The 26,398-nt window shown below is 44.2% G+C and overlaps 1 protein-coding gene across 1 annotated transcript in view; it reads right to left on the bottom strand.

Annotated features, from left to right (window-relative positions):
• Positions 1-26,398, bottom strand: part of ITGBL1 (integrin subunit beta like 1) — a 649,132-nt gene that overhangs the window by 350,063 nt on the left and 272,671 nt on the right. Inside the window, exon 7 of the mRNA XM_040425263.1 lies at positions 9,725-9,871. Within this exon, the coding sequence (XP_040281197.1) occupies positions 9,725-9,871 (147 nt within the window). The remainder of the gene's footprint in view (positions 1-9,724; positions 9,872-26,398) is intronic.

Below are 26,398 nucleotides of genomic sequence, written 5' to 3'. Positions count from 1 at the left end.
AAGAAAGCAATATGGACAATCCATTAGTAAGTGCCTTGCATTAACTTCCTCTACATAAATGTCACTTGCTGAAGAGAGACAATCTCTTTAACCGCTTCACGTCCGCCCATAGGATATAAACGTCCTATGGGTGGACGTCTATTTCTGAAAGCACGTTCTAAAACGTCCTTTCAGAAATAGCAGCTGCACGCTAATCGTGCAACTGCTGATCGGGTTGCCCACTGTCAGTGACAGCAGGGCAACCCTAAGACAAGGCAGGGACAGTGCCCAGGTGTCCCTGCCTTCTAGATCGCTGCAGACACAGCGCTCACCGAGCGCTGTGTCTGCAGAGAAGGAAGCGCTGTGCGCTTCCTGTTCCGGCCCGGCGGTCATGTGACCGCCGTGACCGGAGTGTGCAGGAGCTGTGTGAGGTCTCTCAGAGACCTCGATCAGCCCTGCTGTGAGGCTGTACAGCGCAGGATTGCTGCTGTACAGCCTCTATAGGGGTGTATTTGTCCTGTAACTGGGGCTACTATGTCAGCCCCAGTTACAGGAGAAATCAACAGTGAAAAGAAAAAAGAAAAAGTGAAGTAAATGTCCCCCAGAGGTCTTGTATGACCTTATAGGGGACGAAAAGTGTAAAATAAAAAAAATAAAAGGTTGAAAATAAAAAAATAAAAAAAAGTTTCACATGTAAAAAAAAAAAAGTCCCCAAGTAAAAGGAATGAAAAAAAAAAAAATTAAAAATAGAAAAAAAAAAAAAAGTATACATATTAGGTATTGCCGCGTCCGTAAAAACCAGCTCTATAAAAATATCACATGACCTAACCCCTCGGATGAACACCGTAAAAAAACAAAAAAAAACTGTGTCAAAACAAGCAATTTTTGTCACCTTGCATCACAAAAAGTGCAACACCAACTGATCAAAAACGCGTATGTCACACAAAATAGTACCAATAAAACCGTCACCTCATCCCGCAAAAAATGAGCCCCAACATAAGAAAATCTCTCAAAAATAAAAAAACTATAGCTCTTAGAACATGGAGACACTAAAACATAATTTTTTTGGTTTCAAAAATGCTATTATTGTGTTAAAGTGAAACAAATAAAAAAAAGTATACATATTAGGTATTGCCGCGTCCGTAAAAACCAGCTCTATAAAAATATCACATGCATCCCGCAAAAAATGAGCCCCTACATAAGAAAATCTCTCAAAAAATAAAAAAACTATAGCTCTTAGAACATGGAGACACTAAAACATCATTTTTTTGGTTTCAAAAATGCTATTATTGTGTTAAAGTGAAACAAAAAAAAGTATACATATTAGGTATTGCCGCGTCCGTAAAAACCAGCTCTATAAAAATATCACATGACCTAACCCCTCAGGTGAACACCGTAAAAAAAAAAAAAAAAACTGTGTCAAAACAGGCAATTTTTGTCACCTTGCATCACAAAAGGTGCAACACCAAGTGATCAAAAACGCGTATGTCCCACAAAATAGTACCAATAAAACCGTCACCTCATCACGCAAAAAATGAGCCCCTACATAAGAAAATCTCTCAAAAAATAAAAAAAACTATAGCTCTCAGAACATGGACACATTAAAACATAATTTTTTTTTTCAAAAATGCTATTATTGTGTAAAACTTTATTAAATGAGAAAAAGTATACATATTAGGTATCGCCACGTCCGTAACGATCTGCTCTATAAAATGTCACTTGACTGAACCCCTCAGGTGAACGCTGTAAAAATAAATAAATAGAAACTGTGCTAAAACAACCAATTTTTTGGTCACCTTGCCCCATGAAGTGTTATAATGAATGATCAAAAAATCATATGTACCCAAAAATAGTACTAATAAAACTGGCACCTTATCCCCTAGTTTCCAAAATGGGGTCACTTCTTGGGAGTTTCTACTGTAAGGGTGCATCAGGGGGCTTCAAATGGGACATGGCATCTAAAAACCATGTGGAGTTCCTTTTCTTCTGCGCCCTGCCGTGTGCCCATACAGCAGTTTATGACCACATGTGGGGTGTTTCTGTAAACCACAGAATCTGGGTAATAAATATTGAGTTTTGTTTGGCTGTTAACCATCGATGTGTTAAATAAAAAAATTGGATTAAAATGGAAAATCTGCCAAAAAAGTGAAATTTAAAAATTTGATCTCCATTTTCCTTTAATTCTTGTGGAACGCCTAAAGTGTTAACAAAGTTTGTAAAATCGGTTTTGAATACCTTGAGGGGTGTAGTTTCTACAATGGCGTCATTTATGGGGGTATCTACTATGTAGGCCCCACAAAGTGACTTCAGACCTGAACTGGTCCTTATAAAGTGGGTTTTGGCAATTTTCTTATAAATTTTAAGAATTGCTTCTAAACTTCTAAGCCTTCTAACGTCCTAAAAAAATAAAATGACATTTCCAAAATGATGCCAACATAAAGTAGACATATGGGGAATGTTAAATAATAAATATTTTATGAGGTATCACTTTCTGTTTTAAAAGCAGAGAAATTGAAATTTAGAAAATTGCGAATTTTTCAAATTTTTGGGTAAATTTGGGATTTTTTCATAATAAAGGTGAAATATTTTGACTCAAATTTATGATTATCATGAAGTACAATGTGTCACGAGAAAACAATCTCTGAATGACTTGGATAAATAAAGGCGTTCCAAAGTTATTACCACATAAAGTGAGATATGTCAGTTTTGCAAAATTTGGCCTGGTCAGGAAGGGGGCAAATGGCCCAGATGGGAAGTGGTTAAGTAAATTATTATGAAACTTCACCTGGCTCATAGATGTGAGGCTTTTTTACAGATACCATTGGGAAATTCTTCATGAGCGGAATTTTTGAAGTCAGTTTTTCTTGAATCTGTGTTGGGATACTTTGCACCAATTTACTCAATGTCACAGGTTGTTTGATAGATTTGGCACATTCTTAAATATGACACTTTTGTCTAGAAATGTTACTCCAGTTTTCAAAATTTTGCACATTTTTGGTGTGTAAAAAAGCCCTTTTTAGTTACTTTTTGTAGCCAGAAATCTGGCGTGCAGGGAATAAATCCTTCCTATTTGTGTTATTCAGCTAGAACAGGTCTCTACTATAAAAAATACAGTACATATAGTATATATTATGTACTATAATTGGAGTAGATATTTTTATGGTAAAATTATATCAGGACTATAATCTATCAGTCGTCTCTTATGTGACAGAATGGCCTTTGGGTCCCCTTGGGTCTCTTCCAGTTCTGCCACTGTACACGTATTAGCAGGATTTATGCACTTTTTAATAATAAAAATGGCAGGCATAGGAAATTATTCTGAGACACTGAAGCCCTTTCCATATTCCTGACATAGTCTCCATGTCACTTTCACCAGAGCTTGGTAAATATGACACTACCTTTATTTTACACAACTATTTTAAAGTGTTCACATATAGGGTATGATAGCCCTGCATCCAAGTCCAGCCTTTCCATTTCTGCATCCTTAGGGCTCATGCACACAAACATATTTTTTGCCCATTCCAGTTTTTTTCGGCCCATATGTGTAACCATTCATTTCAATGGGACCGCAAAAAAAAAACGGAAAAGACTGTGTGCATTCTGTATCCATATGTCCGCAAGTCCGTTCCGCAATAAAATAGAACATGTCCTATTCATGTCTGTTTTGCGGACAAGGACAAGAATTATTACAATCGATCCACAAAAAAAACAAAAAACAGATGTAAACGGATATCACACAGATGGCATTAGTTTTTTTTGCGAATCCGTGTTTTGGGGACAGCAAATACATATGGTCGAGTGTAGAGCTGCAGCTATTGACTATTTTTGTAATCAAGTATGCTATCAATTAATCTAATGATTAATTGAGTACTCTAATAACAAAAAACTACTTAAAATAACTTTTTTTCATAAAAACTCATCAGCCCCCCAGTTCCATCAGTTGCCCCCATGTCATCAGCTGCCCCCTTAGTGCCACCAGCAGCCCCCTCAGTGCTACCAGCTGCCCCCTCCGTGCCATCAGCTTCCCCCCAGTTCCATCAGTTTCCCCCCCAGTGTCATCAGCTGTCCCCGTGCCATCAGCTCTCCCCCAGTGCACCCAGCTTGCCCCCCAGTGCCACCAGCTGCCCCCTCAGTGCCACCAGCTGCCCCCTCAGTGCCACCAGCTTCTCCCAGAGTGCCATCAGCTTGCCCAGGGCCATTAGCTGTCCCCCATCAGCTGCCCCCAGTGCCATCAGCTGTCCCCCAGTGCCTCCAGGGGCCCCCAGTGCCATCAGCTGTCCCCCCAGTGCCACCAGGTGCCCCCCCACTGCCACCAGCTTGCCCTCCCAGTGCTACCATCTCCCCCTCCTAGCCATGTCCCCAGTGCCAGTGAAACAAAGTACTTAGCTCTCCTGTAGAGGGGCTGCTCCACAGCTTCTTCATCTTCTTCTCCACACGCTGCACTGTCGTCCTGACATCACACAGCATCAGGTCATAATGCACACTTACGTGCACTATGTCCTGACGATGTGTCAGGGCTAAAAGTGTAGCGCGTTCGGGGCCGGCGGGTGACCACGGAGCGGTGAGTAATAGCAAGCGCTTCAGTCCCGCTCCGTGGTCACATGACACAAACAAATCCTCGATGCAAAAAATTTGCATCGAGAATTTTTTGGGTGTCGAATTACTTGATTTAATCGAGTAATCGTTTCAGCCCTAGTTTAGTGTATGAGTCCTTAACCAAGTAAAATACTAAGAATGGGCTTCAGAAGATGAAACAATGAGGGACATTTATCTTGATCTCCCTGCACTGGCGTTAGATGCACCTAGTTTAAGAGGTGCATCTCTGGCTGTTCGTGCACCAGATACTGGCATAGACTTCAGCTATAACTGACGCCACTTATAGTAAATATGTCGGGCGGCGCAAACACCCATCTGCCTTACTAAGGCTACTTTTGCACTTGCGTTGTTGTTTTCCAGTATTGAGATCCGGAAGAGGATCTCAATACCGGAAAAAAAAAATTCCGTTTAGTCCTCATGCATTCTGAATGGAAAGAGATCCATTCAGGATTCATCAGGATGTCTTCCATTCCGTCAGCATTCCGTTTTGTGACCGGACACAAAACAGCTGCAAGCTGCGGTTTTGTGTCCAGTCATAAAAATTGAAAAAATGGGGAGGCTAAAAAACCATATCCGTCACCCATTGACTTTCAATGTATTTAGTGATCTGTTTATTTCCGTTTTAATTTGGCACAAACGCATCCTAACAGAATTGATGCATACTGATGTGCAAAAATCAAAACAGATTTGTTTAATTCCAGTATTGAGATCATCTGCCGGATCTCAATACCGGAATTAACAACGCAAGTGTGAAAGTAGCCTAAGCCCTTTTTCTTTTCTTGGAACTTCGGAAAAGTGGCAAGAAGCTTCAAAAGTCACAAATTATGGTGCACATATGATCTAACACCCCATAGGGCTCATGCACACGACAGTATGGCTTTTTCAGTGTTTTGCTCCCATTTTGCGTGAGATGAACTCAAAGATCTGAAACATTTTCTACATACACAAAAGACCTATTACTCTCAAATATTGTTCACAAATCTGTCTAAATCTGTGTTGGTGAGCACTTCTCCATTGCCAAGATAATCCATCCCACCTCACAGGTGTGGCATATCAAGGTGCTGATTAGACAGCATAAATATTGCACAGGTGTGCCTTAGACTGCCCACAATGAAAGTCCACTCTGAAATGTGCACAGTTTTGCCTTACTGGGGGGGGGGGGGGGGTCAGAAAACTGGTCACTATCTGGTGAGGCCACCATTTGCATCACAAAGTGCAACACATCTCGTCGCATAGAGTTGATCAGGTTGTTGATTGTGGCCTGCAGAATGTTGGATATATTCCAAGACTGTGGCTATACCATATCTGAAATGGTACCAATTTCCTAGATGGAGTAGAAGGAATAGTGGTCTGCTCCATGGACGATAATGAGGTATCAGTTCAGTGTTGGCTTGGAAACATGCTCTGTTTATAGGTTATGTAGTATCCATTATTTATATAATGGAGCAACAAACTAGATTTAACATCAATAATAGGCATTTAAACCCTTAATGACCTTAAGATTTTCCTTTTTTGCGTTTTCGTTTTTCACTCCCCGCCTTCCCATAGTCCAAACTTTTTTACTTTTCCATTCACATATCATTATGAGGGCTATTTTTTGCGGGGCAAGTTGTACTTTCTAATGGCACTATTTACGATTGCATACCATGTAGTAGGAAGCGGAAGAAAATTCCAAATGGGGTAGAAGTGGGAAAAAATGCAATTCTGATAAAGGTTTTTATTTTAATTTTTTACACTGTACACTATGCGGTAAAAGTGACCTGTTATCTTTAGTCTCCAGGTCAGTACGGTTACAACGATACCACACTTGTATAATTATCCTTGCGTTTTAATAATGAAAAAAAAATTCAAAGCCTTTGAGGAAAAAAATAATAATTTTTTATAACCATATTCTGACCCCTATAACTTTTGTAGTTATGTGTACGGGGCTGTGTGAGGGCTCATTTTTTGCAGGGTGATCTGTTCATTTCATTGATACCAATTTAAAGTGTGTGTGATTTTTTGATCACTTTTTATACAAAAAATTAAAAAAGGTAGTTGAAGTGACAAAAAATGGCAAATTGGCCGTTTTAATTTTTTTTCCCGTTACACCATTTTCCGTATGCTATTAATATTGTTATATTTGAATTGTATGGGCATTTTCACATGCTGCATTGCCCATGATGTTTTTTTTTTTTATTGGTTAAGTATTTTTATTTTAAGAAAAGGGGGGTGATTTGAACTTTTTTATTTATATTTGTAAAAATGTTTTTTTTTTATTTTTTTAAGTCACCTTGGGTGACAATAACTGGAAATCATTAGATTGCCTATTGTGTTCATTGATGGCTATATAGCCATCATTAAACACTTCATTTGCACTATACCAATACAATGCTGGCACCTAGTGGCCTGTATTGGTATATTCCTGAAATAAGCTCCAAAGCCATCTTGAGGCTTCAGGCTATTTCAGAGAAGTAACAGGTTCCCCGATCTCAGTTAGGGAATGCTGTTAACGGAGCGGAAGCGCGCTACTTTCGCTTCCGGACTGATCAGATGCCGTGGTCACATTTGACCACGGCATCTGAAGGGGAAAATGTATGTGATCAGCCATAAGGCTGATTGCATACATGTGCCGCGCGTCTCGCATATTTAAAATAGCAGAAACCTGGTGGCTATGGTATCCGCTGAAAATGCGAGCGGGCGCCATGTTTAGGGTCCATTCACACGTCCGTAAGTGTTTTGCGGATCTGCAAAACATAGACACCTGCAATGTGCGATCCGCAATTTGCGGACCGCACATCACAGACACTATAATAGAAAATGCCTTTTCTGGTCCGTAATTGCGGACAATAATAGGGCATGTTCTATTTTTTTCAGGAACGGAATTGCGGATCCCGAAAAAACGGATCCTGAAAAAAACGGATGCGGATCCCGAAAATGCGAATTCGCATCCATTCCAGCCCCATTGAAAGTGAATGGGTCCGCAAATTGTGGAATGAATGCGGACCGAAATTACGGACGTGTGAATGGACCCTTAGGGACAGGACTTCCGGCGTACATATACAGCGGAGGTCCTTAAAGGGGTTTAACCCATAATGTCACCATCTTATGCTCCGATGCTTTCCTTTGCCCTGCGCTGGATCGTGCAGGGCAAGGACTCTTTTATTTACAATAACACACTGCTGGGCGGAGGCTTCCACCCAGCAGTGTGTTCGGTGACGTCACCGGCTTTGATAGGCGTGCTTTAGCGTTGCCCTAGTCGTTTTACAGGCTCACTGATGGGCAGAAGCCTCCACCTGGCAGCCCTAAGGAGAGCCCGGTTCATCACCAGAACTCCAGAAAATGCCTTTGCCCTGCGCGATTAAGCATGACTGCTCCGATGCTCAAGTCAGGGGGGCTGCCTGGGTGATAATGGGGATATGTCCGGGTTCAGCTCTGAACCCGGACAACCCCTTTAAGGGGTTAAAGAGGCATTTGCTTCAGAAATTGGTTATCTTTGTAAAATGAATATTCACAGAAAGCAATTTTTAAATGTTTAGGTGCTTTTCTTTTTGGTAGGACTATACAATTGATAATATAATGCAAGGTATTGTCCTTCTTTAGAAGTCAGCACAAATGATAAAACCTTCTATGTAGATAGGTAACCCATTATCAGTTTACTGCTCCTGTGTGAGGAAGATGTTATCCAAAGGGTTCTCCTCACTATAATAATAATAGGTGTAGAATTGGGATAACAGCATGACAACTCTATTGTTTTCCTGATAGGCCTAAATAAAGATGCTTTAAAAAAAAGCATTGTACTTATCAGTATAATGTGTGATGCTCTAATTGAGTCACTACAAGGGGTTTCTCTCTGGTCGCAGTGGTGGTCTGAAAGTTTGCTGTGCTGAAAATCCAAACAAAAAGGAAGTTAGAGCCAGGGCAGGAAGTAGAATACATGGCGTGACTTCAAAAAATATTGTATCCCAAAAAAATCCATTTGTATAAAACCGCATAGATGGTCATTTATTATCCTGGATTACAACTATATTTGGTGTATTTCAGGCGCAGATTGCAGCACAATGGTTAGTTGCAGCGCAATCTGCAACTTTTCCCCGCTCACGCCAAGTCTAAAAAAGTAGGCGTGGGCAGGGAAGGGGACTGGCCTGGAGGCCCATCTCATTCATAATTTTCTACATCTGTTTTAGGCGTAGAAAATGGTCGAAATGTAAGTCAGCAAGGAAGCTGGCTTACATTTATACTGGTGCTGGATGCACCTCTTCATAACGTCGGCGTATCCACCTCCAGATATAGGGGTTACTAAGACCAGCATCCACAACACTGGTCTTAATAAATTACCCCATAGTATATTCATATAAAGGTTGTTAATACGTGATTAAAAATATTGGGATGGGTATGTACCTTTAAGCAGAGACAAAACACGGAAGGTTAAGGATAAAATGTAAAAAAAAACATTATCTGCTATGAAAAGTCTCCTACAAAGGATTAAAGCTGCCTCCATAGAAAGCCACATGAAGTAAATCAGAGCTATCCTTAAAGCAATTTAGACAAGTGCAGAGAGTGAAAAAGAGTTCGCAAAAGTCTAAAAATGTAATCCATTTTCAGTCTTAACAAAAGCTGACGGCATGGTAGAAAGACTGTCTCAAGTAGGCTGGTGCTCCAAAATGATAAGGTCATGATATTCTTAGAAAAAAATTTGACTTCATTGAAAAGACATAATACACAAGACAACTTTCTAGAACTGGTAATTGTATAGGACCAGTCAACAAAACACTTAAAATATATATTTACGATAAAACAACGTCATATTTGTTACTCTGTGTCTTATAGTTCTTAAGGCCGGTGTATTATCTATTTAGAAATTCTTGTGTTTTGCATTGAACTTAATTGAATTTTGTAAAATCTATTGTAATACCTTTCATGTACTGCATACCACTGAGGTGGGGACGTGGCCTGATGCAAGACTTCAAAGTAGTGTATTTCTTGTGTTTCTCATCCAGTCTACATCTAGAAAATCTAATTCATAAATAGGTCTATTACACATACTAACGCTAAAGTGCTATGGTGACCTTGGAGGGACCCACTGAATATAAATCATTATACACACTCCTTATAGCACATATTTCTAATAACATCTTGTATACTGTAGATCTTTATCTTGTTAACTTACCTCTTCCAGAGCATGGCAGCGAGGAGCTTCCCTGGCATCTTTTCTTGCTTTCTTCTGCTGAGAGGTGGCAGGACCGTGGATGTTCACACTTTCTTCCAGTCCAACCTTCTTTACAATCACATAGTCCACAGTTACATTGCCCATGACCTGCACCATTAATCACATTACCATCAAGCATTCTCCAAAAAAACAATACAGTACTATCCAAAATACAGTACCACATTCATTTACAATGTGACATAAATTTATAATAAAGTAGATAGATTCTCACTGCACAAGTTATACATCGATTAAATAGAATTAGCTTAAAGGGGTTATCCCATGACTAATATAAAATATGCAAAACAGACATCATACAGTACATGACAATCTCTTTCTAACAAAGCTAGAACCAGCCCTGTACCTCGCATGGATTCAGAGATCTCCCCATTCATTGCTCTGATAGATTTATATCAAGCTGAAAGCTCAAGGGGAGTGTCTTTTCTGCTGCAGCTAGGGGGGTGTGTCTCAGCTCTCCCTATCACAGTTCAGGAGGCAGTTTAAGGATGAGACTGAGCATGTGTGGCCATCTCAGTGAGCAGGTCAAAGAAATAAGAAAAAAATCAAACTTCAGGTGGTGCTATACTGATGTATTGAATAACTCAGTGTCTATGCTAAATGTTTAATTACATGCAAATACATAAAGTATTCAGATGTACAGTGCTGCCCATAATTATTCATACCCCTGGCAAATTTTGACTTAAAGATACTTTTATTCAACCAGCAAGTAATTTTTTGACGGGAAATGACATAGGTGTCTCCCAAAAGATAATAAGACGATGTACAAGAGGCATTATTGTGGAAAAAAAAAACATTTCTCAGCTTTTATTTACATTTGAGCAAAAAATACAAGATGTTCCGCACTGTGGAAAATCTCAGAGGACGTGGTCGGAAGCCAAAAGTGACACCTGTGCTGGCCAGAAGGATAGTTAGAGAGGTGAAAAAGAATCCAAGAATCTGGGCTCTGCTGGTGGCAATGTCTCAAGGCAGACAATCCAACGGACACTGCACAATGCAGACCAAGGAGGACGCCACTTCTCCAGATAAGGCACACAAAAGCTCGCTTGGCCTTTGCAAAAGCTCATCTGGACAAAGAAGAAGACTTCTGGTCTTCTGTGTTATGGTCAGATGAAACAAAAATTAAATTGTTTGGTCACAATGCTGTTTCCTTCATTTGTGGTCATGGCTACGGCAAAGAGATATCTGAAGAACCCTAGGGAGAGAAACAACGGGAACAACCTAAGTGGGCAACAATATAAGTGGGCATACCCTGTGGAAATGAAAAGATAAGGGAGGGAGGGTGGGGCACCTGAGAACACCACAAATGCAGGCTGACTAATCAGACTTACCAACTTGTGGTCATGGCTACAGCCAAGAGATATACGAAGAACCCTAGGGAGAGAAACAACGGGAACAACCTAACCCAGCTAGGCGTGTCTTAGCTAACCTGACTAAATGGCTTGTTGTGTGCCCTAAGCCATGATCGTGGGTAGGCGTATAAGTGGGCAAAAACCAAGCCAAGTAGGGTAGAAAAGGAACTCGAATGGCATGTGCAAACTAATCCCCAAGCCAACTGCAAGGTGTCAGGGATCTAGAGCGAAAATTCGCTGGGTGTATGAGGCAAGACCAGAAGGAGACCTACAACCCATCTTGTGGATGACAAGGCCAGAGACATGATGCTCAATATTAAGGATACTGCCCCAAAGCGGAATGGAGGACCGGGAATACGTTGTGAAATGGATCATGAAAACCAACTGAACCTTGTAAAGTTTTGGTTCTAGTGCGAGTACTGGCAATGCCCTAGCCACAGGAGATCGTGGGACCGAAACCTAACTGCCTAGACTATGCAGAAATGAGGGCCAAAAAAAACTATGTAGATAGGAAGAGAATCCTTGAATAGTTCCCCAGACAACAGCTATCTGCTAGCCGTGGTTCGCGCGTTGTTCTACTGTGTGCCCCTGAGAATTGTTTTAACGCTTGAGACCTACTATCTGAATCTTCTACCTTGTCCAAAACCCTATTCAACATGGTTGTAGGGAGTCTGAGGTTAGTGCGGCAAGAAGCTACGAAGTCATAATATACAAGATTCTGTCTATGCCCTCCCATGAGTGAGGGAATGCAATTGCAATGAAGCTACCGGCGAAAAGAATTTCTGGTCGTGGTAAAAAGGTAAAGACTTTGCGCGGGGACCTGGTTGACAAGATATGATTGACTACGATCAGAGACTGAAATGCTAGAGCGAATTGCCCTACTTGTTCTTCCACTGGCATGACCTGAACGAAAGCATGAACAATTAAAGCAAGACGAAATATCTGCTTAAGACATGACAATGATGCTGTAGGGTGAACCAGACCAGTTTGCGGTCAAAACATAAAGTGAACGATCAACATGGATTATTAGGAAATTAGGGAAGCAGGTATGTATGCGATACATACGGGCCAAATCAGCCCAGATGCACAGATGGACAAACCAGGCAATCAGCCCAGCAGGACTGAAAACAGTAATCGGGCCACCAAAGCCATAGGGCCGAAGCTGTCATCGGGCCCCCGAAGCCATGGGGCCGAAGCTGTCATGGGGCCCCCTAAGCCACGGGGCCGAAGCTGTCATCGGGCCCCCTAAGCCTGGAAGTGAGGCTGTGGCTCGTATATGAAGAGCCTCCGCCCCTCCCACAAATGCAGGCTGACTAATCAGCCTTACCAACTTGGCGTAAAAAAGCAGAAGCCTTCAACCCAAAGAACACCATCCCCACTGTCAAACACAGTGGTGGAAACCTAATGCTTTGGGGGGGGGTTTCAGCCAATGGACCAGGGAACCTAATCACAGTAAACGGCACCATGAAAAAAGAGCAATACATGAGGATTTTCAACGACAACATCAGGCAGTCTGCAGAGAAACTTGGCCTTGGGCACCAGTGGACATTTCAGCATGACAATGACCCAAAACACACAGCAAAAGTGGTGAAGAAATGGTTAGCAGACAACAACATTAACGTTTTGGAGTGGCCCAGCCAGAGTCCAGACTTGAATCCAATTGAGAATCTGTGGAGGGAGCTACAGATCAGGGTGATGGCAAGAAGACCCTTCAACCTGAAAGATTTGGAGCTCATTGCTAAAGATGAATGGGCAAAAATACCAAAAAGCTGGTCTGCAATTATAGGAAGCGTTTGATTGCTGTAATAGCCAATAAAGGCTTTTCTATTGATTATTGAGAAGGGTATGAATAGTTTTGGACTGGACACTTTTTGCTCAAATGTAAATAAAAGCTGAGAAATGTTTTTTTTCCACAATAATGCCTCTTGTACATCGTCTTATTATCTTTTGGGAGACACCTATGTCATTTACCGTCAAAAAATTACTTGCTGGTTGAATAAAAGTAACTTTAAGTCTAAATTTGCCAGGGGTATGAATAATTATGGGCAGTACTGTAGGTGCTGGTTTGAAATCTGTAGAATATTTTTTTGTGGGTCAACCCCTTTAAGCTAGTCTTCTAGTATCGCTAATGGGCCACAGTCATGTTACAATATACCATAATTGCAGCACATATTATTTGGTCCAACATATCTTAGCAATGGAGCTTGCTGTCATTCGTAGATAGAATATTGAAATTAGTGCTAGTATAAAGCTGTAGCCTGCTCTTCCTGCATTTATTGGAGGCCATTTGGCACGAGGAGAGCTAAAATACAGAGTGGACTCAGCATGCATGTGAAACCTGCATTCCTTGAACACTGGAGACAAATATGGCATGGGAAGAGGTAGTATTTAGTGTAGGTTCCTGTCCTAAAGAGATTGCCTTGTCGGTGGCGGACAGGCACAAGTAGTTTTGTACAAAAAGTATTTGCCAAGAATCTTACATTTAGAAGTAGCATTAGCATATTTTCTATAGTGATTATGGCACGATTATATTTACTTTATTATCTGTGTTTGCAGAGTGCTGTTGCATTGTGTTTGTTTTTGCTTTTGAGATTTCAGCCATGGCGACATGCACCTGCGCGTGGGATGTGCCGACTAACCCCTATTTTTTTTTTTCTTTGGAGAATATTGAAAAGGTACAGTAGATATTCATGTACAATTTTAGAGTTTACGTTTAGATATTTTCTACTAAAGTTGGGTAACTGCAAATATAATCACAACAGGATAACTATAAGAATTGTAATATCCTATATGTAAAGAGTAAAATGGTATCAGAGAAGAACATATACAAAGCACCTGGCCACCATTTCTATCTTACACTATCTAGCAGCTTCTATGCTTTATACATATTCTTTTCACTAAGGAAATTGGAAGCTTACTGTATGCAGGAGTATGTAGGGAGCATAGCAGTCATAATGACTGCTTGAAGCCATACATTTAAAAGAGCAAAACCTATTTCCAACTTCAGCTCTAACAGAGCCATACAGCGTGGGACACAGGCCGGAAGAGGCCTGCATCACATCGCTGACATGGAGGTAAGTATAAGTGTTTTTTTTTTTACAATCTTGTTACTGGCACAATAAGGGGGGCCTTGTTACTGGCACAATAAGGGGGGCCTTGTTACTGGCACAATAAGGGGGGCCTTGTTGCTGGCACAATAAGGGGGGCCTTGTTACTGGCACAATAAGGGGGGCCTTGTTACTGGCACAATAAGGGGGGACTTGTTACTGGCACAATAAGGGGGGACTTGCTACTGGCACATAAGGGGGGGGACTTGTTACTGGCACAATAAGGGGGGACTTGTTACTGGCACAATAAGGGGGGGCTTATTACTGGCACAATAAGGGGGGCTTATTACTGGCACATGATGGGGGGCTTATTACTGGCACATGATGGGGGGGCTCATTACTGGCACATGATGGGGGCTCTTGTTACTGGAACATTAGGGGGGCTCTTAGTACTGGCACATGATGGGGGGCTGGGCTCTTACTACTGGCACGTGATGGGGGGCTCTTGTTACTGGCACGTATGGGGGGCTCTTGTTACTGGCACGTGATGGGGGGCTCTTGTTACTGGCACGTGATGGGGGGCTCTTGTTACTGGCACGTTATTGAGGACACTTGTTACTGGCACGTTATTGGTGGGCACTATAGGGGCATCTACTGAGGCCACAAAGAAGGGGTATTTTATATGGGGGGCTCTGTACTGTAGCATTTTATACTGGGACACATGGTGGGTACTAAGGGGAAGGGGGAGAGGAGTACTATGGAGTCATCTACGGGGGTATTTGATGCTTGCAAAATATGGGGGACACTGAGGGCATCTACTGGGGCACGATATATGGGGCATTTTATACTGGTACATTATGGGGGGCACTAGGAGGAAGGGGGGGAGAGGAGCACTAGGGGGGCATTTACTGCGGGCACTATATAGGGGTATTTATACTGCACATTATGGGGGCACTATGGGGACATTAGCTCAACTGGGGGCATTACAAGGGGGTATTTTTTGCACTGTCATATTATAAGGAGAATTATTTCTACTGGGGGGCATTATGGTGGGCTTTATTACTCCCCCATGGTATGACCCCCTAATAGCAGCACCAGCCTCTCCCTGCTCTGCTATCCCTCGGCCCCTTCTCCAAATCCTTATTATGAAATCTTTCTCATTAGGATAAAGCACAACATCAGCTCCACCGAGCCCCCGGCCAAAGTGTGGAAGTGGCATCCGAGATCCCCAAGGGCCAAGCCAAGTTACTGTAAGTTTTCTTGTGAAATATGTTTATGTTATACACATATAGCTAACACTGTGCCACACAATGTACAGTATACCGCTACACTGTGCCACACAATGTACAGTATGCCTCTACACTGTGCCACACAATGTACAGTATACCTCTACACTGTGTAGTCTGTTCTATAAGCACCCTTGTTCTGTGGCGGACAGAAAATAATCTGGAAGTGCCCCTCCCGAGACCAGGCTCTGGATCCGCCACAGTTTAGAAATGTCAAATGTACACTCCTGTGAGAGGCGGGGACGGAGATCTGTGGATGACACTGTTATGGAGGGGGAAATGGGGATGACACTGTCATGGGGTGGATCTGTGGATGACACATATAGCATAAGATGCTATATACGGTATGTGGCATCCACAGATCCCCCCCCCATAGCAGTGTCATCCACAGATTCCCCTCCCTATAAAAGTGTCATCCACAGGCAGCTAGGACATGTTGAAATCTGAGTGATTTTATTTATTTTTAAACCACAGACAGCAGAACTTTTCTTCTCTGTTGCGGTTTTAGGTATTGGGTAAAGTATCGCAGCATTTCTAAGCATACTTGTGTAAATGTATCGTTGTTATAGCTGCCCCCCCCCCCCCCCTGCCTACTTTTTTCCTGGCCCCCAGTGTGCCCCCCCCCCCCCCCCTTCCTCCCCCAAAAAATTTGAAAGCTAGAGACGCCACTGAGCTCTGTATAAGGAAACATAAAAGATCTAGTATGTATCGGCATTATGGACCTACACTGAAATAGGAGAGGGATATTGTAATGCACAAAGGGTTGAGACATTCGCAGGAGGTGGCAATGTAGGCCAAAGGTCTCTGAAAGTGGGTAGATTAGAAAACATCCAGCCCGTCTCAGCTATATATACCTAAATAAAAGATGCACTTTTTAGGGAAAAAAAAAAAACTGGCTAAATAGTGCACAGACACACAGCTCTCACCATCCAGAAAGTCCCCAAGCTGCAGGAAAGGAGATGAATTCTCCAACTAATTGCAGCTTGAGGATCTTTGATGATGACCCAGTGGTTGGAGCCAGACCAGGAAGAGCCTGTTGTGAGTGTCAGTGTACAGAAATGTGTGTTTTTTTATTAAACATAATTAATAGTTTGTGTGTGTCAACTGTGCATGCAGCAGAGCTGTGTGTGTCAGCTGTGTATGAAGCAGAGCTGTGTGTGTCAGCTGTGTATGCAGCATAACTATGTGTGTGTCAGATGTGTATGAAGCAGTGCTGTGTATGTAGCATAACTATGTGTGTGTCAGATGTGTATGCTGCAGTGCTATGTGTGTCAGCGGTGCATGCAGCAGAGCTGTGGGTGTCAGCTGTGCATGCAGCAGAGCTGTGTGTGTCAGCTGTGTATGCAGCATAACTATGTGTGTGTCAGAGATGTGTGTGCTGCAGTGTTGTGTGTGTCAGCTGTATATGTAGCAGAACTATGTGTGTGTGAGATGTGTATGAAGCAGTGCTGTGTGTGTATGTGTAATGTGTGTACTGCAGACCTGACTGTGTATAATATGCATACTGCACTGCTGTGCATATGAACAAGCACTACAGAGCAAGGACAGGAGGCACATTTAAGGAGGTGACCACATGAGCCATTGCTGATAGATACAATGGTCAGCAGATGACTAAGGTTAACAGGAGCTGACTGTAAACTATTAATCCCCTCTATGCAAGATCCTAAACTTAGTGACTTTGACCCCACCACTCTATTGAACCACCAGGGAAGGTTTAATATGTAGAAAATATTTTTTCTAGTTTTTTGTTATCTAAACCTGTGGTGCATCTTATAGTCAGGTGCGTCATATAGTCCGATAAACCACCAAGAGTTCAGCAGCTCCACTGATTTCTATATCAATCAAAGCCCTTATAGTGGCGGTGCCAGCAGTGTTGGGCCCTGACCTATGGGTCCCTTTTAAGCCAATAAAAAAAGGAATTACTGCAGCAGTCTGTCTTTTTCTTCCAAAAAGCTTCAATTTATTTCACCAAGACATGTGATACTTTTTAAAATGCTAGAATTGCTTTTTCAGCCACTTCCATTGTCAGAGCCATATGTATACCGTAGGTAGAATATATGGTAGCAGAGTTGTGATATGGGGGTTTGTAAAACAATGGATGCATGGTACAAAGCTCTGGCGTTCAGGCCTGTGCTCTGTTGGCTTCCCTATGATAGAGGGATTGTATGCATCTCTACATAGCTAGAATGAAGTAATAAATTAATCATGTGCATAAAGCATTTACTAAATATTAATGACAAATTACAGGGCTGGAATTATTAAAATATTCAAGAAATTATTTAACATGGCATTTCCTGTTCACAGGATTAAATTACTTCTGGAGAGATTCTGAATACTTATTAAAAGGTGCAATAAATGATATGGGCTCCTGTATACAGTGTTCATTTTAGGACATGGTCAGATATCATAGTCAAGTATCAAAATAATGCCAATGTGACACGTGACCCTGACACCTGACCCTGAAACCTTACCCTGACACCTGACTCTGACACCTGACTCTGACACCTGACTCTGACACCTGACCCTGACACCTGACCCTGACACCTGACCCTGACACCTGACCCTGATACCTGACCCTGATACCTGACCCTGACACCTGACCCTGACACCTGACACCTGACCCTGACACCTGACCCTGACACCTGACCCTGACACCTGACCCTGACACCTGACCCTGATACCTGACTCTGACACCTGACCCTGATACCTGACTCTGACACCTGACTCTGACACCTGACCCTGACACCTGACTCTGACACCTGACCCTGACACCTGACCCTCATATCTGAGTTTGACTTATGCTCTTCATAGGTCAGGGTCAAAGTGAGAATGAGTTATAGATATATATTATGTATTTGTATGCTAAATCACACAACCAAAGTATGTCTATTGCTGAGCTTATTGCTCTGTGCCTAAAATGCTGTAAGCTAACACATTACAGCAGGCATCCTCAAACTGCGGCCCTCCAGCTGTTGTAAAACTACAACTCCCACAATGCCCTGCTGTAGGCTGATACCTGTAGGCTGTTTGGGCATGCTGGGAGTTGTAGTTTTGCAACAGGTGGAGGGCCGCAGTTTGAGGATGCCTGCATTACAGTGTTATGAGCGCATAGCTGATAGCTCAGTGGTAAGGAAGGGAACAAAGGATTTTAGGTTTACTGTGGTTTTGAATGCTACATCACATAGATGAACAAAAAGCGCAAGCTTATACAAGGCAAACTGTTAGCTCAGTGGTAATGCTGCTGCCCCATGTTCAGGCTTTCTGAGTTCAAAGCCCCTTTCAGCCTCAAAAATATATCTACATTTTATTAAATGATGTGTGACGCTGATGTCTCACTTCCTTCACTTCTCAGTGTCACAAAACATTTTAGCTTTACTGTGGTTTTATATGCTACATCACATAGATGAACATAAATCACAAGCTCGTCCAAGGCAAGCTGGTAGCTCAGTGGTAATGCTGTTGCCCCATGTCTAGGCTTTCTGAGTCCAAAACCCCTTTCAGCCTCTAACAAGTGTTTATATTTTATTATGCCCTAGATAAGAGGCAAATTTAAATGATGTGTAACGCTGATATCTCACGTCCTTCACTTGTCAGTGTCACAAGGGATCTTAGGTTTACTGTTTTTTTCTATACTACATCTCATAGATTAAAAATATCCCCACCTTTGGTGTCTAGAGCTATAGCTCAGTGGTAAGACACTTGCTTTGCATGCAGTGTTCATGGCTTCAAAACCCCATATAGGCTACTAATAAAATTTATATTTTATTGAGCTCTAGATCAGAGACAAATTCAAGTGGTGTGTGATGTAAGTAGTCCTTTTTTATTTTATTAAGAGTACATGGGCAGCACTATAGTAAAGGGGGCCCTGTATAAAGAGCTGTATCCTGGATTTTACATATCTACTGTATATATGTACATTATAGACACAGTGTGCTATAGCTTCACCACACTGAGATTTGCTCAGAAAGCTGATCTACATATTACTGCTTTATCCACAGACACAATATATGATCATACAGAACGCAGTACTATGTGATAGCTTCTAAGTATAGAAACCATGTGCTAATGTTATAGCTTGGAGGTTACATTAATGGCTTTGCATGTTGAAGTCCCCAGAAAGATATATGTTTTTTTCTTTAATAGCATATACTACACTGCTCAAAAAAATAAAGGGAACACACAAATAACACATCCTAGATCTGAATTAATTAAATATTCTTCTGAAATAGGATAGCAAGGCAAACACAGAAAACAATCACTAAGAAACAACGTGATCTTTCGATATAGAGCGCGCAGCCACCCGCTGCGACTTCCTGACCCCGGGTATAACAGAGTCAGACGTGGCTCTTGATACCCTCGTGACAATGACCTCCCTACAACGCCTGTGCATGCTCCTGATGAGGTGGCAGACGGTCTCCTGAGGGATCTCCTCCCAGACCTGGACTAAAGCATCTGCCAACTCCTGGACAGTCTGTGGTGCAACGTGACGTTGGTGGATAGAGCAAGATGTGATGTCCCAGATGTGCTCAATTGGATTCAGGTCTGGGGAACGGGCGGGCCAGTCTATAGCATCAATGCCTTCGTCTTGCAGGAACTGCTGACACACTCCAGCCACATGAGGTCTAGCATTGTCTTGCATTAGGAGGAACCCAGGGCCAACCGCACCAGCATATGGTCTCACAAGGGGTCTGAGGATCTCATCTCGGTACCTAATGGCAGTCAGGCTACCTCTGGCGAGCACATGGAGGGCTGTGCGGCCCTCCAAAGAAATGCCACCCCACACCATTACTGACCCAATGCCAAACCGGTCATGCTGGAGGATGTTGCAGGCAGCAGAACGTTCTCCACGGCGTCTCCAGACTATGTCACGTCTGTCACATGTGCTCAGTGTGAACCTGCTTTCATCTGTGAAGAGCACAGGGCGCCAGTGGCAAATTTGCCAATCTTGGTGTTTTCTGGCAAATGCCAAACGTCCTGCACGGTGTTGGGCTGTAAGCACAACCCCCACCTGTGGACGTCGGGCCCTTATATCACCCTCATGGAGTCTGTTTCTGACCGTTTGAGCAGACATATGCACATTTTGCAGGGCTCTGGCAGTGCTTCTCCTGTTCCTCCTTGCACAAAGGTGGAGGTAGCGGTCCTGCTGCTGGGTTGTTGCCCTCCTACGGCCTCCTCCACGTCTCCTGATGTACTGGCCTGTCTCCTGGTAGCGCCTCCATGCTCTGGACACTACGCTGACAGACACAGCAAATCTTCTTGCCACAGCTCGCATTGATGTGCCATCCTGGATAAGCTGCACTACCTGAGCCACTTGTGTGGGTTGTAGACTCCGTCTTATGCTACCACTAGAGTGAAAGCACCGCCAGCATTCAAAAGTGACCAAAACATCAGCCAGGAAGCATAGGAACTGAGAAGTGGTCAGGTCACCACCTACAGAACCACTCCTTGATTGGGGGTGTCTTGCTAATTGCCTATGATTTCCACCTGTTGTCTATCCCATTTGCACAACAGCATGTGAAATTGATTGTCACTCAGTGTTGCTTCCTAAGTGGACAGTTTGATTTCACAGAAGTGTTATTGACTTGGAGTTACATTGTGTTGTTTAAGTGTTCCCTTTATTTTTTTGAGCAGTGTATAATAAATAATATGTCATTAACCCATAGGATACCAGCACTGTACATGTATGTCGCTGGAAGCACGGTCACAAATCCCAGCGCCATACAGGTACAGCGCTCTGATCAGGCGGCCACAGGAGCTACTCCCGCCCCCCGATCAGCTGCAGGGGTCCGGCAGGCACTAATAGTTGGACCCCTGCTGTATGCACCGGCATCGGTGAAAACACTGATGCCTTCTCATTAACCCTTGCACTGCCGCGGTCAGCGCTGACGGCTGCATGTGCAGTATCCCCGTGGTGCTGTGACGTCAGCCTGCTGTCTAGCCCTGTCAGTCAATGGGGGGAGGGGTGTATGTGCAGAGCACAGGGGGTGTTATAGAGCATTGCTCAGAATAGGGTTGCCCTCCATACGGGAATGACCCGGACAGTCCGGGTTTGCAATCCTGTGCCCGGGTACAAGCCATTGTCAGACCCGGGCACAGGATCAGCTGTGAATGATGGCGGCGGTGGCTGGGCACAGGGAGATGAGCGCTTCCATTGTGGAAGCGCGCATCTCCATAGTCATCTGTATCGCCGTCCTCAGGACCGTGATACAGACAGCTGTGCTGCGGCGGGGCAGGGGAGGGAGAGGCGTCTCCCTCCCCTGTTCCTCTGATAGGCTGCGGACCTTGTGCCTGCAGCCTATTAGAGGCTGGTGAAGGCAGCGCGATGACGTCATCACGCCGCCTGAGCCATACAGCACGGTACACAGGCCGGGAAGAGGCCTGCATCGCATCGTTGGAGGTAAGTAAAAGTTTTTTTTTGTTTTTTTTTTTGGGAAGAGAGGCACCTGAAATTGGCACATATGGGGGAAGGGGTGGAAAGAGGCACCTTATACTGGCACATATTGGGGAGGAGGATAAATGAGGCGCTTGAAACTGGCACATATGGGGGAAGGGGGGGAGAGGCACCTTAATCTGGCACATATTTGAGGGGGGGAGGAGAAAAGAGGCACTTAAAATTGGCACATATAGGGGAAGCGGTGGAAAGAGGCACCTTATACTGGCACATATTGGGGGGGAATGAGGCACTTGAAACTGCCACATATGGGGGAAGGGGTGGAAAGAGGCACCTTATACTGGCACATATTGGGGGGGAATGAAGCACTTGAAACTGCCACATATGGGGGAAGGGGGGGGGGGAGGCACCTAATACTAGCACATATTGGGGGGGAGAATGAGGCACTTGAAACTGCCCCATATGGGGGGAAGGGAGGGAAAGAGGCACCTTATACTGGCACATATTGGGGGGGAGAAATGAGGCACTTGATACTGGCACATATAAGGGAAGGGGGGGGGAGAGGCACTTTATACTGGCACATATTGGGGGGGAAATGAGGCACTTGATACTGGCACATATAAGGGAAGGGGGGGAAGAGGCACCTTATACTGGCACATATTGGGGGGGAGAAAAGAGGCACTTCTTACTGACACATTGGGGGCATCTATGGGGGCACTTCTTACTGGCACATTATTTGGGGGCTTCTACTGAGGCCACAAAGAAGGGGTATTTTATATGGGGGGCTCTGTGTGGTACTAGTATTATCAGGGGGTTTATCTGTTTCTGCAGTATAGTATTGGGGAGCACAGCGGCACGGTATTGGGGGTAGTAGGATGATTTGTCCAGAAGATGGGAGAATGATGGAAAAGTAGTAAACTAAGATATTTATTGTCAAACTGCAGAGACGAGAAATGGCTGAAAAATGGTGGTCTGGTCTGAAGGTCTGAAAGGAGAAGATGAGGAAAGAGAACATCTACATCAAAGGAGACATCACTGGATGTAAGAGGTATGAGGCGCTGTATTTCTGTAGTGACGAGATCAGGGGCATAACGATCGTGGTGCGACAGCAACCAGGGGTGGAGGCGGGACATGGGTGTGGCTGGGGGCGGGACATGGGCGTGGATGGAGGTGGGACATGGGTGGGGCCTGGAAGGGGCCCTCCCTCCCTTCTGTTCGGGTTTGGCTTGAAGAAAAGGTGGCAACCCTAAACGCCATGCGCAAAACCCGAGCATGGTACAAAGAAGTTGCGGTCTACTTGGTGCAGGTTGCCTTGTACAACTCTTTTGTGCTGTCATGGAGCGCTGGCAACACAGGGACATTCCTTCAGTTCTATGAGGCAGTCCTCAAGGACCTGATCTTTTCTGACCGGGAAAGAGCAGGCCGGAGTACCTCGGGAATTGGAGGCGCCCGGATCGTCCCTGGCCAACACTTTCAAGGTGTGGTTCCCCCATACTGGAAAGAAGGGACGGTCCCAAAAAAAAGTGCAGCGTGTGTAACAGGAGGGGGTAACGGAAGGACACCACTACTCAGTGTGACACATGCCCAGATCATCCGGGCCTCTGCATTGACGGTTGCTTCAGGGAGTACCACACTTCCATGGAGTACTAAATTTATAATCCCCTTCCCCCATTTTAATTTATTTCTCCACAGTCTTCACAGGAATAGCTGCAAAGTGGAGGAGAAAATTCAAAATCTCATTTTTTACACTAACATGTTCTTGTAGCCCCTTTTATTTCATTTTTACAAGGGGTAATAGGAGAAAACGCACCCCAAAATTCGTAGCCCAATTTCTCCCGAGTAAGGACATACCCCATATGTGGACATAAAGTACTCTGCGGGCGAACTACATGGCTCAGAAGAGAAGGAGCGCCATTGCGATTTTGGTTGTCCAAAATCCCAATAGCGCTCTTTCTCTTCTGAGCCGTGTAGTTCACCCGCAGATCACTCTACATCCACATATGAGGTATTTTCTGACTCGGGAGAAATTGGGCTATAAACTGTTGGGTGAACAAGTTCGTTTGCTCCACCATCAGATTCACAAATTGTTCACTGAAAAAAAAAAAAAAGTCATATTCAGTGGAGCCCACTGTGCGAATCTGGATTCCTGGTTGGCCAACAAAGTCAGGAATCAAGGGCTCAAAATCCTCTGGGGTACTACAGCCAAGTTCACCAGTAGAGGGATCAGGTGAACTTGCCTGGTGGGCCGGAAAACTAGTACAAGCCCCAGGGCTGCTCATACTAGTGTGGGCCACAGGGTTCCTGGCATGGGGGGCTCCTGGCTCCGCCTGGCGGCGTCTCCGTCGCCTTGGGGCTCATCATCATCACTAGATGATGAGGAGAACGAGGATGACAACAGGAAAGTGGGGTCATCCTCGTCCTCACTGGGGCTCTCGGAGTCGGAGAGCAGCTGGGCGTATGCCTCCTCGGCCGAGAACATCCGGCGGGCCATCTTAGAACCCTAGGGGAGTGCGTGTGTGTGTGAAACTTTATTTAGTGTGGAGGGGGGGGGGCGGTGTGTTTTTATGTATACCCTACCCTAACCCACCCTAACCTAACAGAATCCCCGAAAAATTGCTCACAGCCCAAAAACTCGCTGATCAGCGGTGGGGTCGGCGATGCGCTAACAGTGGCCAGGCGCTCTTTTACAGCTAAGAGTGCCGGCCACAGTCAGCGCACCTACAAAAAGAAAAAAAAAATGCGCTTGCGCCCCAAAATATGTGGGGGGGGGGCTGCAGCACCCCTAGGGGGACGGGGGTCGCAAAAGTTGCTGTGGACCCCAGACACCCTCAGATCCGGGTGCTGCACACAAAAAATAACTTTTTTTTTCACTACCCCTGCCTAACCTAAAGCTCTCCCTAAATGTTTATATGCCAGATGGCACTTTATGGGGTCTCAGGGGCCACGGATGGCGGCAGGTCGCGTGGGATGCAGATGGACCGACACAGGGCTCCTCTCTCCTTAATCACACAGAAGTCTGTGGGCGGGGAGAGCAGAGCTCCAGGACGTTATCTCCAGGTCAGTCCCTCCAACCAATCACGGACGATCCTCACCCTCATCCTCCGTCACCGCCACCTCACAGGATCTGCGGAGGGTGATTGGTGGTGTATATTACACCACTGATCACCCTCCTATTCCGGGTCACCGGAGACCTGAATAACCTGGAAATGCTGCAAACCGCAGGTCTGAATTGACCTGCGGTTAGCAGCAACCGCCGGTATGGGGGGGGGGGGGGGGGTCGGCATTGTCACAGGGTGCCCTCGGCATTGTCACAGGGTGCCTTCTGAATGATTTCAGCAGGCACACCGTTCCTAACACTGCCCGCCGCACAGCGGTGATCGGAAATAAACAGGTACGCCCTGTGTCCATAAGAGGTTAAAGAGGCTCTGTCACCAGAATCAACCCTATTAGACCATACATACTGCCTGGTAGGGCTCATTATGCTGATTATGTATGATAAATAGCTGCAGAGATATGCAGAGATTCATATGCAAATAAACAATTCGAGCCCTCGGAGGCGGGGCTGAATATTCTGAGCAATGCTCTGTAACACCCCCTGTGCTCTGCACCCACACCCCTCCCCCCATTGACTGACAGGGCTAGACAGCAGGCTGACTTCACAGCACCATGGGGATACCGCACATGCAGCCGTCAGCGCTGACCGCAGTAAGTGCAAGGGTTAATGAGCCGGCATCAGTGTTTTCACCAATGCCGGTGCATACAGCAGGGGTCCAACTATTAGTGCCTGCCGGACCCCTGCAGCTGATCCGGCGGGAGTAGCTCCTGTGGCCGCCTGATCAGAGCGCTGTACCTGTATGGCGCTGGGATTTGTGACCGTGTTTCCAGCGACATACATGTACAGCGCTGGTATCCTATGGGTTAATGACATATTATTTATTATAGTATATGCTATTAAAGAAAAAAACATATGTCTTTCTGGGGACTTCAACATGCAAAGCCATTAATGTAACCTCCAAGCTATAACATTACCACATGGTTTCTATACTTAGAAGCTATCACATAGTACTGCGATCTGTATGATCATATATTGTGTCTGTGGATAAAGCAGTAATATGTAGATCAGCTTTCTGAGCAAATCTCAGTGTGGTGAAGCTATAGCACACTGTGTGTATAATGCACATATATACAGTAGATATGTAAAATCCAGGATACAGCTCTGTATACAGGGCCCCCTTTACTATAGTGCTGCCCATGTACTCTTAATAAAATAAAAAAGGACTACTTACATCACACACCACTTGAATTTGTCTCTGATCTAGAGCTCAATAAAATATAAAATATAAATTTTATTAATAGCCTATGTGGGGTTTTGAAGCCATGAACACTGCATGCAAAGCAAGTGTCTTACCACTGAGCTATAGCTCTAGACACCAAAGGTAGTGATTTTTTTGATCTATGAGATGTAGTATAGCAAAAAACACAGTAAACCTAAGATCCCTTGTGACACTGACAAGTGAAGGACGTGAGATATCAGCGTCACA

The sequence above is a fragment of the Bufo bufo genome, chromosome 3, assembly GCF_905171765.1.
Source record: "Bufo bufo chromosome 3, aBufBuf1.1, whole genome shotgun sequence".
Lineage (NCBI taxonomy): Eukaryota > Metazoa > Chordata > Amphibia > Anura > Bufonidae > Bufo > Bufo bufo.
This window is presented reverse-complemented; position numbering and strand designations above follow the sequence as displayed.